Raw genomic sequence first — 18,416 nt, 5'->3', positions numbered from 1 at the left:
CAAGGCACTAGAGGGTAGTGCGTACGGCCCAGTTCATCACTGGGGCTAAGCTGCCTGCCATCCAGAACTTCTACACCAGGCAGTGTCAGAGGAAGGCCCTAAAAATGGTCAAAGACCCCAGCCACCCCAGTCATAGACGGTTCTCTCTACTACCCCATGGCAAGCCGTACCGGAGTGCCAAGTCTAGGACAAAAAGGCTTCGCAAACAGTTTTTACCCCCAAACCATATGACTCCTGAACAGGTAATCAAATGGCTACCCAGACTATTTGCATTGTGTGCCTCCCCAACCACTATTTTACACTGCTGCTACTCTCTGTTTATCATATATATATACCATACCAAGATGGCATAGCAGTCAGACGTCCTTTGTCCTCGTCTTGTCGTGTCCCGTGTATATATATATTTACATATTTTCTTTGCATATCTTTTCATATATTTTTTTCCCAAAATACTCAACTTCAAAACACTCTCCTGCAACCCGCCTCACCAATTAAAAAAATATATATATATATTATTCACCTCAAATCTGAAATCCGCAATAGAAGCTAGCCAGAAGCTAGCCAGTTTACTGGCTAACGTTAGTATTCAGCTAACCACGGTTGGTGGTCATCAGTTATCCTTTAGCTCGAAAAGCTATCGCCAGTTTTGTACAACGAGACTCAGACCAGAGCATACCGGACATATTTTCTCTCCATATCCCCGGATTTCTACCGCAAGCTCTGGACATTTACACCTGGATCTTGCAGCTAGCTAGCTGCTATCCGAGTGACTATTGGCTTACGTCGGTCCCGGAGCAAACATCAATTATTCCGGAGCTAGCCAGCTGAAGAGTTCCATCAGCCACTTCTGGGCTACAATCACCTATCCGGACCCGTTTTACTGCCGATGCGGAGCCCCACCGGGCCTTCACGACTGGACTATCGACGTTATCTGCCCGATTGAATTATCCAACTGGCCCCTCCGTCGCGACGTTACCTGAATGCCCATCTGCGGCCCGCTGTCTTATCGGCTGCTATCTGAATAGGTCTATCGAACAATTTTCTTGGGTCACTGTAACTACAACATTTTCAGACAAGATAGAACAGCCAAAGGGGGTGGTGTTGCAATCTACTGCAGAGATAGCCTGCAGAGTTCTCTCCTACTATCCAGGTCTGTGCCCAAACAATTTGAACTTCTACTTTTAAAAATCCACCTCTCTAAAAACAAATCTCTCACCGTTGCCGCCTGCAAAAGACCACCCTCTGCCCCCAGCTGTGCTCTGGACACCATATGTGAACTGATTGCCCCCCATCTGTCTTCAGAGCTCGTGCTGCTAGGTGACCTAAACTGGAACATGCTTAACACCCCAGCCATCCTACAATCTTGATGCCCTCAATCTCACACAAATTATCAATGAACCTACCAGGTACCACCCCAAAGCCGTAAACACGGACCTCCACTCATCACTGTCAAATGCTCCCTGAAATACTTCACCGAGCAGGCCTTTCTAATCGACCTGGCCCGGGTATCCTGAAAGGATATTGACCTCATCCCGTCAGTAGAGGATGCCTGGTTATTTAAAAAAATGCCTTCCTCACCATCTTAAATAAGCATGCCCCATTCAAGAAATGTAGAACCAGGAACATATATAGCCCTTGGTTCTCTCCAGACCTGACTGCCCACCGATAAATCCACTATAATTGATAATATCAATAAGCATTTCTCTATGGCTGGCCATACTTTCCACCTGGCTACCCCTACCCAGGTCAACAGCACTGCACCCCCCACAGCAACTCGCCCAAGCCTTCCCCATTTCTCCTTCTCTCGTCTCCAGTCAGCTGATGTTCTGAAAGAGCTGCAATATCTGGACCCCTACAAATCAGCCAGGCTAGACAATCTGGACCCTTTCTTTCTGAAATTATCTGCCGAAATTGTTGCAACCCCTATTATTAGCCTGTTCAACTTCTCACGTCGTCTGAGATTCCCAAAGATTGGAAAATAGCTGCGGTCATCCCCCTCTTCAAAGGTGGGGACACTCTTGACCCAAACTGCTACAAACCTATATCCTACCTTGCCTTTCCAAGGTCTTCGAAAGCCAAGTCAACAGATTCCCGACCATTTCGAATCCCACCGCACCTTCTCCACTATGCAATCTAGTTTCAGAGCTGGTCATGGTTTCAGAGCTGGTCAAGGTCCTAAACGATATCTTAACTGTCATCCATAAGAAACAATACTGTGCAGCCGTATTCATTGACCTGGCCAATCAGGCTTATCAACTCTGTCAATCACCACATCCTCGATAGCCTTGGTTTCTCAAATGATTGCCTCGCCTGTTTTTTTTTTTTTTTTACCTTTATTTAACCAGGCAAGTCAGTTAAGAACACATTCTTATTTTCAGTGGGAACAGTGGGTTAACTGCCTGTTCAGGGGCAGAACGACAGATTTGTACCTTGTCAGCTCGGGGGTTTGAACTCGCAACCTTCCGGTTACTAGTCCAACGCTCTAACCACTAGGCTACGCTGCCGCCCCAGTTCACCATCTACTTCTCTGATAGAGTTCAGTGTGTAAAATCGGAGGGCCTGTTGTCCAGGCCTCTCTGTGGGGGTGCCACAGGGTTCAATTCTTGGGCCGACTCTCTTCTCTGAAAACATCAATGATGTCGCTCTTGCTGCTGGTGAGTCTCTGATCCACCTCTACGCAGACGACACCATTCTGTATACTTCTGGCCCTTCTTTGGACACTGTGTTAACAACCCTCCAGACAAGCTTCAATGCCATACAACTCTCCTTCCGTGGCCTCCAACTGCTTTTAAATACAAGTAAAACTAAATGCATGCTCTTCAACCGATCGCTGCCTGCACCTGCCCGCCCGTCCAGCATCACTACTCTGGACGGTTCTGACTTAGAATATGTGGACAACTACAAATACCTAGGTGTCTGGTTAGACTGTAAACTCTCCTTCCAGACTCACATCAAACATCTCCAATCCAAAGTTAAATCTAGAATTGACTTCCTATTTCGCAACAAAGCATCCTTCACTCATGCTGCCAAACATACCCTCGTAAAACTGACCATCCTACCGATCCTCGACTTCGGCGATGTCATTTACAAACTAGCCTCCAATACCCTACTCAATAAATTGGATGCAGTCTATCACAGTGCCATCCGTTTTGTCACCAAAGCCCCATGTACTACCCACCACTGCGACCTGTACGCTCTCGTTGGCTGGCCCTCGCTTTCTATTAGTCGCCAAACCCACTGGCTCCAGGTCATCTACAAGACCCTGCTAGGTAAAGTCCCCCCTTATCTCAGCTCGCTGGTCACCATAGCAGCACCCACCTGTAGCACGCGCTCCAGCAGGTATAGCTCTCTGGTCACCCCCAAAACCAATTCTTCCTTTGGCCGCCTCTCCTTCCAGTTCTCTGCTGCCAATGACTGCAAACTACAAAAATCTATGAACCTGGAAACACATCTCCCTCACTAGCTTTAAGCACCAGCTGTCAGAGAAGCTCACAGATTACTGCACCTGTATATAGCCCATCTATAATTTAGCCCAAACAATTACCTCTTCCCCTACTGTATTTATTTATTTTGCTCCTTTGCACCCAATTATTTGTATCTCTACTTTACACATTCTTCCATTCCAGTGTTTTACTTGCTATATTGTATTTACTTCGCCACCATGGCCTTTTTTGCCTTTACCTCCCTTATCTCACCTCATTTGCTCACACTGTATATAGACTTATTTTTCTACTGTATTATTGACTGTATGTTTGTTTTACTCCATGTGTAACTCTGTGTTGTTGTATGTGTCGAACTGCTTTGCTTTATCTTGGCCAGGTCGTAATTGTAAATGAGAACTTGTTCTCAACTTGCCTACCTAGTTAAATAAAGGTGAAATAAATAATAAATAAAATATGCATAGTCACTTTAACTATACATTCATGTACATACTTCCTCAATCAACCCGACTAACCGGTGCCTGTATGTAGCCTCGCTGCTGTTATTTTTCAGTCTTTTTATTTCTTGACTTAACTATTGTTCACCTAATACCTTTTTTGCACTGTTGGTTAGAGCCTGTAAGTAAGCATTTCACTGTAAGATCTACACCTGTTGTATTTGGCGCACGTGACAAACTTTGATTTGTTTGACCGATGCGCCACTCAGGATCCCAATCACTAGTCTTGCACCTTGATAAAGCATTATGGAACACACTAACAGAAACAAAACTGGACACACAAGTTAACAAATGTTGACTTTTCACCCTTTTAATTCAACAGAATATTGCTGCTGGTGGTCATTTTATTCACAATACCAACACTGTGCCTTGCAAAATGCAGACTCCAATACAGTGCCCAAGCTGCCATTCTTCCTCAAGAGTTAGTGATTCAACATGTCTGGGTCATGTTCATTTGGGCACACAGTACCAAAACGTTTTGCAACAGAAAATGTGCACTTATTGGACAAGTCCAGGTAGTCCCTCCCTGTTTCAGTCTGTTAGTCCCTTATGAATACAACCCTGAGGTTAACAACATCAACAACCATAAATTGCCATCTTACTCATGACTTCAACCATAGCTTATTCCAGTGCAACCTTAACTCACTCTGAATAGGGCCAGGAGTTTTTCCCTGACCAGGGACCCTAGTTAGGGTTGCAAAATTCTGTGAACTTTCAATAAATTCCCTGGTTTTCCAGAAATTCGAGTTGGAGGATTCTGGATTTCCTGCTTATTTCCTCCTGATTCTGGGAATCCTCCTACTGGTATTTCAGGGAATTTATTGAAAGTTCCTGAATTTTGCAACCAGCCCCGTATAAAGCCTATAACTATGGCCACAGGTTTTTCCCTGGGCAGGAATAACACCTGTCCCCAATGACCATCAGAAGGTGATCTAACTGGTGGGAGGTCAGGACATCTTTTATTGGAACTTTATTCAAAACAATTGAAAAATAAAAAACAAAAACGTACAATGTAGAAGACCATGTCACAGATCAAGGAAAACTAAAACTTCTAACACCATTTGTCTCCCGTGTAACAGGTTGAGTTAAACAGACTTGTGTTATGGGATGTATGCAGTAGGTAACTTCCCACTGTAGATATACCCGTGGTTATGTTAACTAGCATTCCGCAATCACTGAAGTCTTCCGCTGTGCAAACACACTCATGTTTATCATCACTTGTGGGGACACATTCTAAATACTGTACAGTCACACACACACACACAGAGAAAACAAAAATATAATCCACGGAACATAAAATCAAAACCAAAGCTCAAAATGTATGAAGACCAAGCAACTTAGGTGATGGGAATGTTCCAGATGGGAGGAGAAATCAAACTACCAAGCAATTCAAATAATCACCTTTAAAAGCAAAAGCTCTTAATCATTTTACCATTAACGTAATTGATTGTAATCTTTATAAATCAATGTTAATTTCAGTAAATGCAGTATTAGTAGTGTAGGACTAGAAGTAAGTCACTTGAATAGACAGTTTGGCTGTGGTAAATACAATTAAAAAAGGGGAAAGTGGGATTTCATTGGGTGAGTGATGAGCATTTCCGGAAGTAAATCTGGCTTTCATGGTTTCGAGTTCAAATCTCCCAAGTTCATGTTTTTATTGACAGATAAAACAAGGGAAGATATCAGGGAACCAAAGTGAAAGATAACAGTCCTAGAAATCCATCCCATATTCAGCTCACAGGAAAAGCAATAGTTTGTTCTCTTCGCATATTTATTTAAACAAGTGGTGAGTTGGATGGGGAAAGGGAAAGGACTGCCAGCACAGAATCCCTTCAGAACAAAAAATATATTATTTTTAATTTATTTTTTAAATGGCCCGGATTCTGTTGACTGGTTGGGTTAAGTGGTAGTAGCCTTTCTTTATTCTCGCTCTTTATGAGTCTCAGCCGAGCCTCTCACTGTGTCTGGAGAGAAAGAACAGAGTAAGAGTACAGAGTCAGAGAACCTCAACAACCAGTAACATCTTCAGCCTGGATGCCAAAAACAGACTGCAACCCAGGCCAGTACACCTCAGGACAGAACGCACACACCTAGGCAATATACAACACACAACTTGTTAGACATACACATCTGAGAACTGTCACAGTACACTCAGAGTGTAACTTTACCTGCTGGCCTTGCTGAGGGGTAGCAGGCTGTCCTGGGGCCTGTCCTGCTTGGCCGTAGTAAGCAGCCTGCTGCCTGTAGTACTCTGCCCAGGCTGCACTGTAGTCCTGCTGGCCTCCACCTGGGGCTGCTGGGGCACCTGCTGCTCCTGGCCCTGCTGCAGAGCCTCCTGCCTGGGCTAGGGGAGCAGAGGAGAGGGGGTCTTATGGATGAAGAAGAGATATGCTATGATCGACAAGGTTAACATGATGAAAGATTCATGTTCTTAAAGCACTGATTCACTTCAAAATTAAAGTTTGTCAGATGATTTTAGACCTTGAAAGTAATCTAAAGTCAAGCGTAGTCAACAGCCCACAACAATAGAGACAGCTATACGCCTCGATACAAAATTACATGGGAAAGATAGACACGGTCTAAAATGACAGAATTAGACAGTGCCCATCTTTCCTATTCTAAGAGGGAAACAACTGCCATCTTTCCTCCTGTGGTGTTATTCTAGTAACTATAGTGGAACAGTGGTCTCACCAACACCCATCTTCTTGTAGTATTCCTCCCAGGCCTTGGTGTAGTCAGGCTGGCCCCCAGGGGTCTGGCTGGCCTGGGGCTGGTCTCCAGGTGCTGGGCCACCAGCGGTGGGGTTGGTGGGGGGCTGGCCGGGCCCTGCTCCCCCTGGCTGCCCTCCCTGGTAGTACTGGCCATAATAGGCTGCCCAGGCTGCGTTAGGGTCCGCGGCACCGGCTGCCTTGCCTAAAAAAGATGGCAGTTGGAGGTGAGGTCCTCATAGGGCTGAGCGTGCCCTGCTATCTGCCTGTGCTTAGAAACCAGGGGACAGAGAGAGATAGGGGGAGTTATTATCAATAGCCAACACAGAAAGACATTCTCCCATCACAGATGATTTTGATAATAGTTGCAGGGTAATGTACCACTAAAAGCTAGCCTGGCCCCAGTTTGTGCTGTACTCCTATGGACATTGTGACACCAGACAATGGAGTTGGCAAGAGAGCAGAAACATATCTGGGACCAGGCTAACTAAAACCTGCCCTCTGTTATGAGCACTGTTTTGAAATGACAAGGAGATAAAACTATATAGTAGGAAACCCCAAAAGAGACCACTGGTAGGCTGGGTGGAGTTGACTCCACATGGCTTTCCCTTTCTCAGTCTTTTCAAATAAGTGATTACAGCGAGAGAAAACATTGGGAGGCCATTGAAAGTTATAGTTCCAATGTAACCATTTCCTGTCCACAGTGAGGGTCTGAAAGTTCAATGTTGCAGGTCACTCACTGGGGTCGTGGGTTACTTGGGGCTGCCACTGCTGGTAGGTGTTGCCCCAGCCCTGTGGGGGGTAGCCATGAAGACCTCCACTTGGGGGGGATAGAGAAAACCCAGTTACTACTCAGTAGACTTCCATTGGTCCAATCAATGATTGTATCGTTGTAATGTAACATTTTAGCCAGTAGAGGCTTGTAAAAGCCAGAGTTTGGGATGACTACATTTCCAGTCTCCACTCACTGTGGTCCAGGGGCTCCTGGGTTGTAGGGACCAGGATTATAGGGACCCATGGGGCCTGGTCCACCAGGACCTGGACAAACAGGGCAGAGGGGACCCTGGAAAGCACAACCAGTTAGATCCATGGACATTATGTTCACATCTATGGTGAAAAGACTGAAAGCAACTCAATTGCCAGTTTGACTCCATTGATTGTGCGTTGAAGCAATCATGTCCATTTCCCCAAATGAGGTTCCCAACACCACAAACTCATCCATCCATCCTTCAGCCCTTTCCTCCTTACCCTGAGCAGGAACCCTGCATACCTCGATCTTGTCCTCGATGAGCTGCTTGGCGTGATCTATCTGCTGCGGAGAGCCTCGAATGACAAAGAGCTTGAAGTTAGGGTCCCCGTTGGGGGGCAGCTGGCGGGAGATCTCCACAAAGGCCCCAGTCTGCTGGTTGATGGCCTTGATGTTCTCCCCGCCCCGTCCGATCACCAGGCCACACTTGTGGGCCGGAATGGAGAAAGTCATCTCCTCTCCTCCACCACCAGGGGGACCCCAGCTCCCCTGGTCCCCTCTGCTGCGGCCCCTGCAGCCACCACTCGGGGACATGCCTGGAGGCCCGGGAGGACCCTGAGAAGGCAGGAGGGTGGAAGAGAGAGAGAAAAAGAGGGTCTTAAAACAATATATATTTAAGTCCTGGTCCTGGACGTCAGAAAGTCAGTTTGTTTAAAATGAGGATATTTACCTCCTAATAACAGTAATGTACTGTATGGGGAATTATGGGAATGCTCTAGGACTATCATTTGTATTGGTTATGGAGTCCATTTGTTTACAATGTTCCATTTGTTTACAATGTTCCAGTGGTTCACTAAATGTGTTGAATGTTGTATGTTCCACAAGGCACGGCATCATGGCAGCTCCAATACACTTGTATGTAAACAGTTCCAAGCTGGCATGTGAGCAGTGGCTGTTTTTCAGATACTCTACGTGTGTGTGTGAAGTATGTACTTCCTGTCCTACCTCCTCTCTGACCCTGATGCTCTGCAGTAGCTCCTGGATGATCTGGGCAGCATTGTCACAGCAGTCTGGTGGGCCCATGATGTGGGCCATCTTATCAGGACCTGTGCCATCATCTGCAACGACAGGACATTTCCTCTGAGACTTGTGCAACACCACAACCAGAATGCAGAGCTTGTTAGTAGACACCACACAACTTGTGAGTAAACCGTGTAAATGAGTCGAGTAGAAGTAGTTCATATGACATGACTATGAAACGTTCTATACCCGGTTTAAACTGTATCCTAACTCCTGCGTCGTTCTGAATCTTCTTGATCATCTCCCCGTTGCGACCAATCACCACCCCGACAGAGTGTCGTGGCACTGGAACCTAGCCAATCAAAGAGCAGGTTAGACAGCGCCAAATAGATTAGACTGATAGCTATAGGAAGGTGCTCACTCTCATACAAATAAAACCATGATGGGGAATGTGAGTCCCTCTCCACACACACACACACACCTCCCTCTCACTTACGTCCATGGCTCCTCCACCTCCCCCCATGCGGGAGCCATACTCATTCCTGTCTCCGAAGCCAGGCTGATCCCTCTCCCTCAGTATCTCCTGCACCAACTCCATGGCTTGCTGAGCAGACCCACAGGACACATTTTCTAATTCAAACAGCTTTATGAAGTCTCCTTAGGGAGAACAGCATTAGCACATCAAAAGTTGCTACCAAATCCCCCATCTGCAGAGCTGCAGTACAGCATGCCAATTCAATATGGGATGCAGATTGTAGCAAGGCCTTGTGTTACCTCCACTTTGTATGGCTCCCCGATGATGCGCAGGGGCTTGTCCATGTTGGGTCCCTGAGACGCGTCCTGAATCAGGATCATCTTCACTCCTGCTCGCTCCTGTCAACGCCGCAGACAGACAGCATGGTCAGCTCTGCTCAACCAACTGATGGCAATGATTCACTCAACTCTCACTCACATGGCCCATGAAACACTTGTGTAATGAGATACGAGTTTTTCCTGCTTATATTTCTTTCTTGCTCTGTAGATTTAACAACCCAAAAAATTATTTGCATGACTGCACACATCAGCCTGTTTGCGATGAAACTGTCAATATCTCAAAACACACACGTCAATGTGTTGTGGAACACTTCTCTGGCTACTGGTGAGGCCGACTGACTGTTTGCATATACCTGTAGTTGTTTGATGGTCTCCCCTCCCTTGCCGATGATGAGGCCAGCCTTGCCTGCGGGAATCATCATCTCCTGCCCTGAGCCACTCTGTCCATTGGTCGCCTCGTGGAAGGATGAGGGGGGCGTGCCCCTCCCCCGAGACACAATCTCATCTAATAAAATCTTGGCTTTCCTAGTCAGAGTGGAAGAGCGAGAGGGGTGGGTCAACTCAACTGATGAGTTCAACAGCACACATTAATAGTGGAACTACAGAGATATGCCATACATAAAGACAGCGCTGTGGAAATTCAGTGGCTAGAGGTGAACAGCATCTTGTGATAACAATACAAAATGTCACAATTAGCTAGTAGGATCTCACTTACTGTATGGAGTCTGGGGACCCTGTGAGAGAGACACTCCTCTCTGGTAAACCTCCACTGTCTGAAAACAACCAACAGTCAATAACACACACACACACAAAGAGAGTTCAACTATAGCTCTGGTTCTAACCATTGACTATAAAGGCCACACTTGCCAGTCCCTCACCTGAGGCTATCTGAACCTTGCAGCCTGATTCCTGCTGGATCTTGTTGATCTGTTCTCCGCCCCGGCCAATGACTGGAGGAGAGGAAGAGGGGAGAGCTGTTAGTTTTATTGATTCTGATGTTCATGATGAGTCCAGTAATGTTCAAATTCAACACATGAACACAAAAAAACTAATCCGGTGACCATGTTGGAGAAAGTGCACTTACTGAGTCCCACCATTCCATCAGGAACATTGTACTCCTCTGAGGTAGTTGTGAGCCTGGCACTGTGGGAGAGAGAATCCAAGCACAACAGTTGGTTATCATAATCGTCACCATTAATCTTCTGCTGAAGAACTCATTCCAATCACCTATTCCTATTTCACTTCATTTTAGAGATCTACTTGGATTGTTATGGATTAAATTATGCTAATGACTTACCTCTGCTGGGCCAGTGCTGCAAGTTGGGCTCCGATAGCTGTAAAGAGAGAAAGAAAGAGATATATAGAGAGAGGACAGGGCTCAGATTACTGACACACTGCAAAATGAGGACAAGACAAACACAGGTGATGCCCACAGTGACCGACCAGGGGAGAGGGTTTGGATAGTACAGACACCGACCAGGGGAGAGGGTTTGGATAGTACAGACACCGACCAGGGGAGAGGGTTTGGATAGTACAGACACCGACCAGGGGAGAGGGTTTGGATAGTACAGACACCGACTAGGGAAGAGAGGGTTTGGATAGTACAGACACCGACCAGGGGAGAGGGTTTGGATAGTACAGACACCGACCAGGGGAGAGGGTTTGGATAGTACAGACACCGACCAGGGGAGAGGGTTTGGATAGTACAGACACCGACCAGGGGAGAGGGTTTGGAGGACACCGACTAGGGAAGAGAGGGTTTGGATAGTACAGACACCGACTAGGGAAGAGAGGGTTTGGATAGTACAGACACCGACCAGGGGAGAGGGTTTGGATAGTACAGACACCGACCAGGGGAGAGGGTTTGGATAGTACAGACACCGACCAGGGGAGAGGGTTTGGATAGTACAGACACCGACCAGGGAAGAGAGGGTTTGGATAGTACAGACACCGACCAGGGAAGAGAGGGTTTGGATAGTACAGACACCGACCAGGGAAGAGAGGGTTTGGATAGTACAGACACCGACCAGGGGAGAGGGTTTGGATAGTACAGACACCGACCAGGGAAGAGAGGGTTTGGATAGTACAGACACCGACCAGGGGAGAGGGTTTGGATAGTACAGACACCGACCAGGGAAGAGAGGGTTTGGATAGTACAGACACCGACAGGGAAGAGAGGGTTTGGATAGTACAGACACCGACCAGGGGAGAGGGGCCGGATAGTACAGACACCGACCAAGGAAGAGGGGCGAAACAGTACTGACACAGAACAGGGAAGAGGGTTTGGATAGTACAGACACCGACCAGGGAAGAGGGGCCGGATAGTACAGACACCGTCCAAGGAAGAGGGGCGAAACAGTACTGACACAGAACAGGGGCCGGACCGTACAGACACCGACCAGGGGAGAGGGTTTGGATAGTACAGACACCGACCAGGGGAGAGGGTTTGGATAGTACAGACACCGACCAGGGGAGAGGGGCCGGATGGTACAGACACCGACCAGGGAAGAGGGGCCGGATAGTACAGACACCGACCAAGGAAGAGGGGCGAAACAGTACTGACACAGAACAGGGAAGAGGGTTTGGATAGTACAGACACCGACCAGGGAAGAGAGGGTTTGGATAGTACAGACACCGACCAGGGGAGAGGGTTTGGATAGTACAGACACCGACCAGGGGAGAGGGTTTGGATAGTACAGACACCGACCAGGGGAGAGGGTTTGGATAGTACAGACACCGACCAGGGGAGAGGGTTTGGATAGTACAGACACCGACCAGGGGAGAGGGTTTGGATAGTACAGACACCGACCAGGAGGGTTTGGATAGTACAGACACCGACCAGGGGAGAGGGGCCGGATGGTACAGACACCAACCAGGGAAGAGGGGCCGGATAGTACAGACACCGACCAAGGAAGAGGGGTGAAACAGTACTGACACAGAACAGGGAAGAGGGTTTGGATAGTACAGACACCGACCAGGGAAGAGGGGCCCGGATAGTACAGACACCGTCCAAGGAAGAGGGGCGAAACAGTACTGACACAGAACAGGGGCCGGACCGTACAGACACCGACCAGGGGAGAGGGTTGACATTCCTGTAAGACATAGAGCAGGTTTTGTAGGTAGTAGGAGACATGAGGAATAGCAACTTACAGAGAGCTGTGGCTGAGTCCACATCACTCTGTGGAGCCATTTTCTTGCTCTCAGGTTGATCTGTGGGAAGAAAAAAACAAGTAAACAAAGGTTGAATCTGATCTCACAATAATGTGTGTGCACACTCCAGTTATCACACATTCACATTGGCAGTGGCCCTTTCACACTCCCCAGTAGTGTGTGTGTGTGTGTGTGTGTACCTGGGTCCTCCAGCTGTCGTTTCTGTGCTGTGAAGGGAAAGACGTCTGGTGCATTGATGTTGTTCATAGGGGCTACCCCTGCACATTCACCAATCTTGGCAGCAATCTGATGCACAAAAGTTGAAGTCACTTGAACACATAACAGATATTCAAATAGCGATGACATGATGAGAATGTCTGATTTATTTGTGCTGGTCCTGGGTATTAACTAACGTTGATAAGCAACTTCAAATATTACATGAGATGCTAATTGTTTGTGAGCGGAATGATGGTAATTCAACTGAAGTGGGCAAACTTGACAGTGTTGGCTGGCTAGCTGAGGATATATACGGTTGGGAATGCGCTCAAAAACACAGACACGCTGAGGGCTCGAAACCTGTTTGTCCACCATCAGGACTTTCTCTTTGCATACAGCAGAAGCAGCCAGCTCTCAACAACACAACAACATTGGGAGACGGCGAACAGCATGTATGCATTGGTAACAACATCATAACGGTATTTCTGAAGTGGCACGTCAACTGAGTCTTCAAATTCACTTGACTTATAACGTTAACTAGAGAGCTATAATAATCATAACTGGCAACGGTATTGATTGGTCGCCAAACATAGTCAGCCAGCTTTGCAAGCTAACAACCACGAAACAAGACAATAGTCACATTTTCTTCACTCCTTCCCAGTGGCACTCACGCGCATAGCTACACTGCCTCCCGCTTCTGTCTCACCTGCCGGGCCCGTTGTACAGCGTCTGCAAAGGCATCTTTTTTTATTCCACCACCGTTACCGATAGCTAGATGTCCGCCGAGAGGAGCTCCAGCCCCGGGTGCGGGTACCGAGCTGTACTCCGACATATTTGCGGAGGGGAGAGAGAAGAAAATACGAAAGTTAAAGTGGTGTTTAGGCCAGGACAGACTGCGCAGGAGCGGGAAGTCAGACGATCAAATATTCCGGGAGAGGAACTCAACCGGAGATGGAGCACTGAGAGCGGGAACAAGGTTTAGATGACTTTTCTACAAATAATGTAAAAACATAAGGTTATAATAACATTATCTGAAGACACTTTATTACAAAATATGAATTTCAACCCCAAACGTTTCGGAAAATGTTAAAGATAGCTTTTGTCAAAGGCAGTTAAAATAACCTTCACATCTTCCAATGACAGGGACTGTCTGTGCCTATACGGTTTATGGTCTGTGCACTGATCAGAGCATGCATTTGTAGTATGCATTTGTAGTAGCTGTCATCATTTCCACCTGTACAGTACATTTATTAGCAAACCTTGATGGATCATCACTAATACAAGCAATAAATAACATCTACTTCACTCTCATCAAAACTAGACAGCAGTGGGTTGATATTTGATCTGCTTTTGCTGTATTTGTTTAGAAACAGAACTGCTACTTATTTACAATATCACGCGGGGTGGAGCCTTGCAGTCCAAACATCAACAACTGTTCGTGACGTGTACATGTTCTGCCACTGTGAGTGGTGGAGTTGGTGACGCTAACGCGCAAGTCAATTTGGCGCCCTTTGGGCTAGACGAGTCAGGCGGGATTTTTGGAAGACTGAAGCCAAACCTCCAGTGTACCCAAAATACGGAATTATTGTTTATATGTGTGTTTAATTCGTCGTTAGTATCTAGAATTGACTTTGCAGTTACATGTTAAAACTTCGTTGTAGTTTCGTTACGCGTTTTGGGCAGCTTGCTAGCCGACTTTTTTCCAACTAAGGTTAGCCATGTCATCCAACAATAGTCGGATATAGCTAGCTAGCTAGATATTATATTAAGATATTTATTTCCCTAGACAGACAGTTAGATAGCAAGCTATCAACTTTGCCACACAATGACAGTCCGCGTAGCTTAGAGGTTGTGTCTTCTAGAGGGATCAAGGAGAAGAGCTGGTAAGTTGTGTTCTTTTGTTTTAGCTTAATACCACATCCACCATTGATCTACAGTTGCCGCTTTTCAGGTTAACTGACTACTACTAGTTAGTAGGTAAGTTACCTAAGTACTTAACTGCACCAGAATGCACCAACTAGTTAGTCACTGCAACTAAAACCATTTAATTATTTTAGGTCAGTGAAATTATGGCTGGTGTCGTTGCTATGGCATCTGCCATTGAAGATTTTGAAACTCCGGTATGTCCAACCAAATTCCATCTGTCTACACTAGCCTGTGTCAATGCATTGGATATATTTTTTTTATTGCATAGTTTTAATAATAGAGAACGTAATCATTGCACCTTGTTTTACAGCCATGCAAGAGATCATGCAAAGATGCCCATGCTCCTCCTGTCAAGATGATCACAAACTACTTTTCCCCTGTGCCCAAGCCCATGGAGAAACCATTCTCCCCACCCAGGTCCAACAACATCATGGATTACTTCAGCCGGAAGACCACACCAGTTAGAGAGAAAGGTAGTACCCCAGAGCAGACTAAGGAGAACCGCCTGGGGCCCCAGCCCTCTGAATCACCAGCCAGCCTAGACAGCCCTGTGAGGCTGCCAGCCAAGCCCCGTCAGAAACAGGGCAGGAAACCCAGCAAAGTTGCCCGGCAGTTACAGGAGGCTGATGCTGATGCAGGTTCCACTGAGACGGAGGAGTGTGTGGTCTTAGAGGGGCCAGGAGATGGTGAGGGGTCAGAGGGCAATGTAGTCAGCAGCAGCTGTGGCTTCCTGGGTAGTGACACAGCTGCCCTGCTGGCCCAGTTCAGTGCTGATGCTGGCATGGCTGGAGACACCTGTGGTAAGAATGACCCTGGCGCGGCATGTCCTGAGAAGGCTCAAAAAGACAATCATCCCAAGGTGTACTGTAAAAAAAGGGCTCCTCTGAAGAAAAAGGAAAGTTGTGACGGTTCTCCTAAAATTCCTAGAAAAGACAAGGTGACTGTCAGTAAGGCTAAAGCCAAGCAGCAGGAGGATAAGGAAACAGAGGAGTATGTGCCCGAGATCCAGGAGGCTGAGCTCTCTTTGTGTGATGCAAGCTTAGAGGTGAACGTGGGAGAGGCGTCTCAGTTGAATGGGAGCACCGTCACCATCTCCTTTGAGGACTTCCTGCAGACTCAGGGCCAGGGAGAGGAGAAAGTGGGAGAGAAAAGCAGAGTCGACCCGGAGCCAGAAGACATGTTGGATGTACCCAAAGCCAAAGAGCTTTGTCCCCTGCAGATATCTCCTCGAACCCTCACCATCCAAGCTGAGGTGCACACCATTTCCCCCGGCCACGAGCCAGTCCTGGTTGCAGAGAAAAAGATTGCCTCCATCTTCTCCAGGGAAAAAGAGGGGAGCCTAGCACCTGTAGTGGTGAAGACTGCTTCCTTTCCTCATCCCCAGTCTAGACTGGAGCTGCTGCCTGCCCCCAAAAGGAGGTCCAATGTGGTCCTTCAGGAGGAGGACCTGGAGCTCAGTATCGTTGAGTCTGAATCATCCACTCCCAAGTGCAGCCAGACTGAGCGGAAGCAGTTCATGAGTGCTTTCAAGCAGCCAGCCAAGCCCGGCAAGGGCCCTGGGAAGCAGCCTGTGGACAAGGCCTTGGGGGAGGCTGTGGAGGAGGAGAACCACTCTGCTGCTCCAACAGAGGAGCAGACAGGTAAAAATGCAGCTAAGAAGAAACCGCAGAGACGAGGGAGGAAGAAGGCCTTGGAGCAGGAGTCAGTTCCCTCACCCGCGGCACAAGAAGACCATGTTCCCATGGAGACTGACGCTGTGGAGACTGATTCTAAACCCAAAGGGGAGTCCAACACTGAGGCTAAACCTGAAGCAGAGCCCACCACCTCCACACCAACAACAGTCAGGAGGTCCACCAGAGAAGCCCCTTGCAGGCAGATACCTGTTGTTGATCCAGTAACCCCAGTGAGGAAAACAAAAAAAGAAAGGGTGAAAGATGTTGCAGCAGTCACCGTGGACTGCCCTGTCCAGATGTCCACCCCGAAGTCAGACAAGTCCAGACACAGGGTGTTCAGAGCACAGATGGTTTGTCCACCAGACAAGACAGGAAGTCCCATCAGGTGAGGGATGGCCAAGATGTCTTTAAGCATAGTTTTTAATTGTCTCGCTTGTGCATCCTGTTGGTCAGTAACAGAGAGGCAATAGGTTTGGACATAGATTGACTCGTCCACAATGGAGGCCTGTCCCTAGTCTGGACACTGTTTTAAAGGCAGGACGATACATTACTACAGTCAGACAGTAGTGCCTTAGCTTCATGCTGACTTTGTAATATCTAGTTTGCATTGTATATGTTTGAACATAAAAATTTGGGGCATTTAATTTGTTTTTGCTGTTTTGACTACCTTTGCATAAACTATTATCATTTTATTCTTACCTTGAACCTTCAGGATGAAATTTACCAGAGTCGTCTTCCTAAGCTCTGCATCAAAGTCTGAGGGTGGAAGTGATTTTGAAATCCTAAGTCCCCTAGCTACTAAGGTAATTATAGCCTCTGTTTTTATCAGTTGGAATATGAAACCGATGTTTTGAATTAGCAGCTATAATTCAGCACACACTTTCCTTTCACTTGTAGTTTTTCTTCTTAAACTCATTTGAATCCTCTTGATCAGGAATCCAATGCATCGAAAAAGAGAGAAAAGGCAAAGAAGTTGGTGGAGAAAGCCCGGGAGATACAGCAGAGTAAAAAGGCCTCAGCGGATAAAGAGGGTCAGAGGTCTTTCCGACGCTCCACCCGGAGACAGGGCAAGAAGAGCTACAATGAAGATGAGGTACACTACAGTCCGAATGACATTTCAGTTAAAGATTGTAGGTTTTTCCTTACTTGGGAGAAGATGTTCTACTCTCGCTCAGTATGTAGTTGTACTGTACAATTCATGCTCCATTGATAACAATTGTCATATTAGAGATGATGCATGTACTTTTCAATCCACCTGACTATCTTGTTTCCTGTCCATTTCTCCAACTGTGAGACGAAGTACAAGTACAGAAAGGCTTTGTTTCATAGATAACCCGCTAAACCTTTATTTTTGCGAACCACTGTTTGTGCAGGACTCAGTGGTTTGTGTGGAGGATAGCCAGGATGGCTCTGCTCCGACTGCCAAGGAGAAGGGAACAGCTCGGAAACGCAGTCTAAATGATGTATTGGGGAAAAAAGCACCTGCCAGCAAGGAGGCCAATAATCCAGCAGGTACTTTATCACTGTTGACTGAAGTCGTAACATGATTATAGAAAACATCTATCATTTGCTCACGCTGAAGTGTTCTGGCTACAGGATGTACACAGGCTGTAGTTATTTTTTAGAAAGGGAATTTTTGACATTGCACAATTTATTTTCAAAGCCTGGAGGAGAAGGTGAAGTGTATTATTTGTGTAGCGTGACAAGGTGAACGCCTGGAGGAGAAGGTGAAGTGTATTATTTGTGTAGCGTGACAAGGTGAAAGCATGGAGGAGAAGGTGAAGTGTATTATTTGTGTAGCGTGACAAGGTGAAAGCATGGAGGAGAAGGTGAAGTGTAGCGTGACAAGGTGAAAGCCTGGAGGAGAAGGTGAAGTGTAGTGTGACAAGGTGAACGCCTGGAGGAGAAGGTGAAGTGTATTATTTGTGTAGTGTGACAAGGTGAAAGCATGGAGGAGAAGGTGAAGTGTATTATTTGTGTAGCGTGACAAGGTGAAAGCCTGGAGG

General features: G+C 46.9%; 2 protein-coding genes across 4 annotated transcripts in view; one reads left to right on the top strand and one right to left on the bottom strand.

The window, feature by feature from the left end:
• Positions 1-4,231: 4,231 nt before the first annotated feature.
• khsrp (KH-type splicing regulatory protein) lies at positions 4,232-13,557 on the bottom strand. Its single transcript, XM_065010533.1, has 18 exons — positions 13,483-13,557; positions 12,796-12,901; positions 12,596-12,655; positions 10,743-10,779; positions 10,530-10,588; positions 10,324-10,395; positions 10,161-10,218; positions 9,799-9,970; positions 9,407-9,505; positions 9,114-9,236; positions 8,882-8,984; positions 8,618-8,730; positions 7,916-8,227; positions 7,614-7,708; positions 7,386-7,465; positions 6,629-6,850; positions 6,106-6,281; positions 4,232-5,901 (listed from the first exon to the last, which is right to left on the bottom strand). Exons 1-18 carry the CDS (start codon positions 13,486-13,488, stop codon positions 5,893-5,895), a joined length of 1,902 nt encoding a protein of 633 aa, XP_064866605.1. The 5' UTR covers positions 13,489-13,557; the 3' UTR covers positions 4,232-5,892.
• Positions 13,512-18,416, top strand: part of atad5a (ATPase family AAA domain containing 5a) — a 23,876-nt gene continuing 18,971 nt past the window's right edge. Inside the window, exons 1-6 of one of the 3 annotated variants that reach the window (XM_065010524.1) lie at positions 13,512-13,787; positions 14,869-14,931; positions 15,048-16,795; positions 17,123-17,213; positions 17,345-17,503; positions 17,784-17,922. In XM_065010524.1, coding sequence (XP_064866596.1) covers positions 13,587-13,787; positions 14,869-14,931; positions 15,048-16,795; positions 17,123-17,213; positions 17,345-17,503; positions 17,784-17,922 — 2,401 coding nt within the window. In that variant the 5' untranslated portion in view covers positions 13,512-13,586. Of the gene's footprint in view, positions 13,788-13,870; positions 14,695-14,868; positions 14,932-15,047; positions 16,796-17,122; positions 17,214-17,344; positions 17,504-17,783; positions 17,923-18,416 lie in introns of those variants that run through there. The other 2 variants (XM_065010525.1, XM_065010526.1) reach the window with 2 other exon arrangements.

Source organism: Oncorhynchus nerka, linkage group LG26 (assembly GCF_034236695.1).
Source record: "Oncorhynchus nerka isolate Pitt River linkage group LG26, Oner_Uvic_2.0, whole genome shotgun sequence".
In the NCBI taxonomy this organism is placed as follows: Eukaryota; Metazoa; Chordata; class Actinopteri; order Salmoniformes; family Salmonidae; genus Oncorhynchus; species Oncorhynchus nerka.
This window is presented reverse-complemented; position numbering and strand designations above follow the sequence as displayed.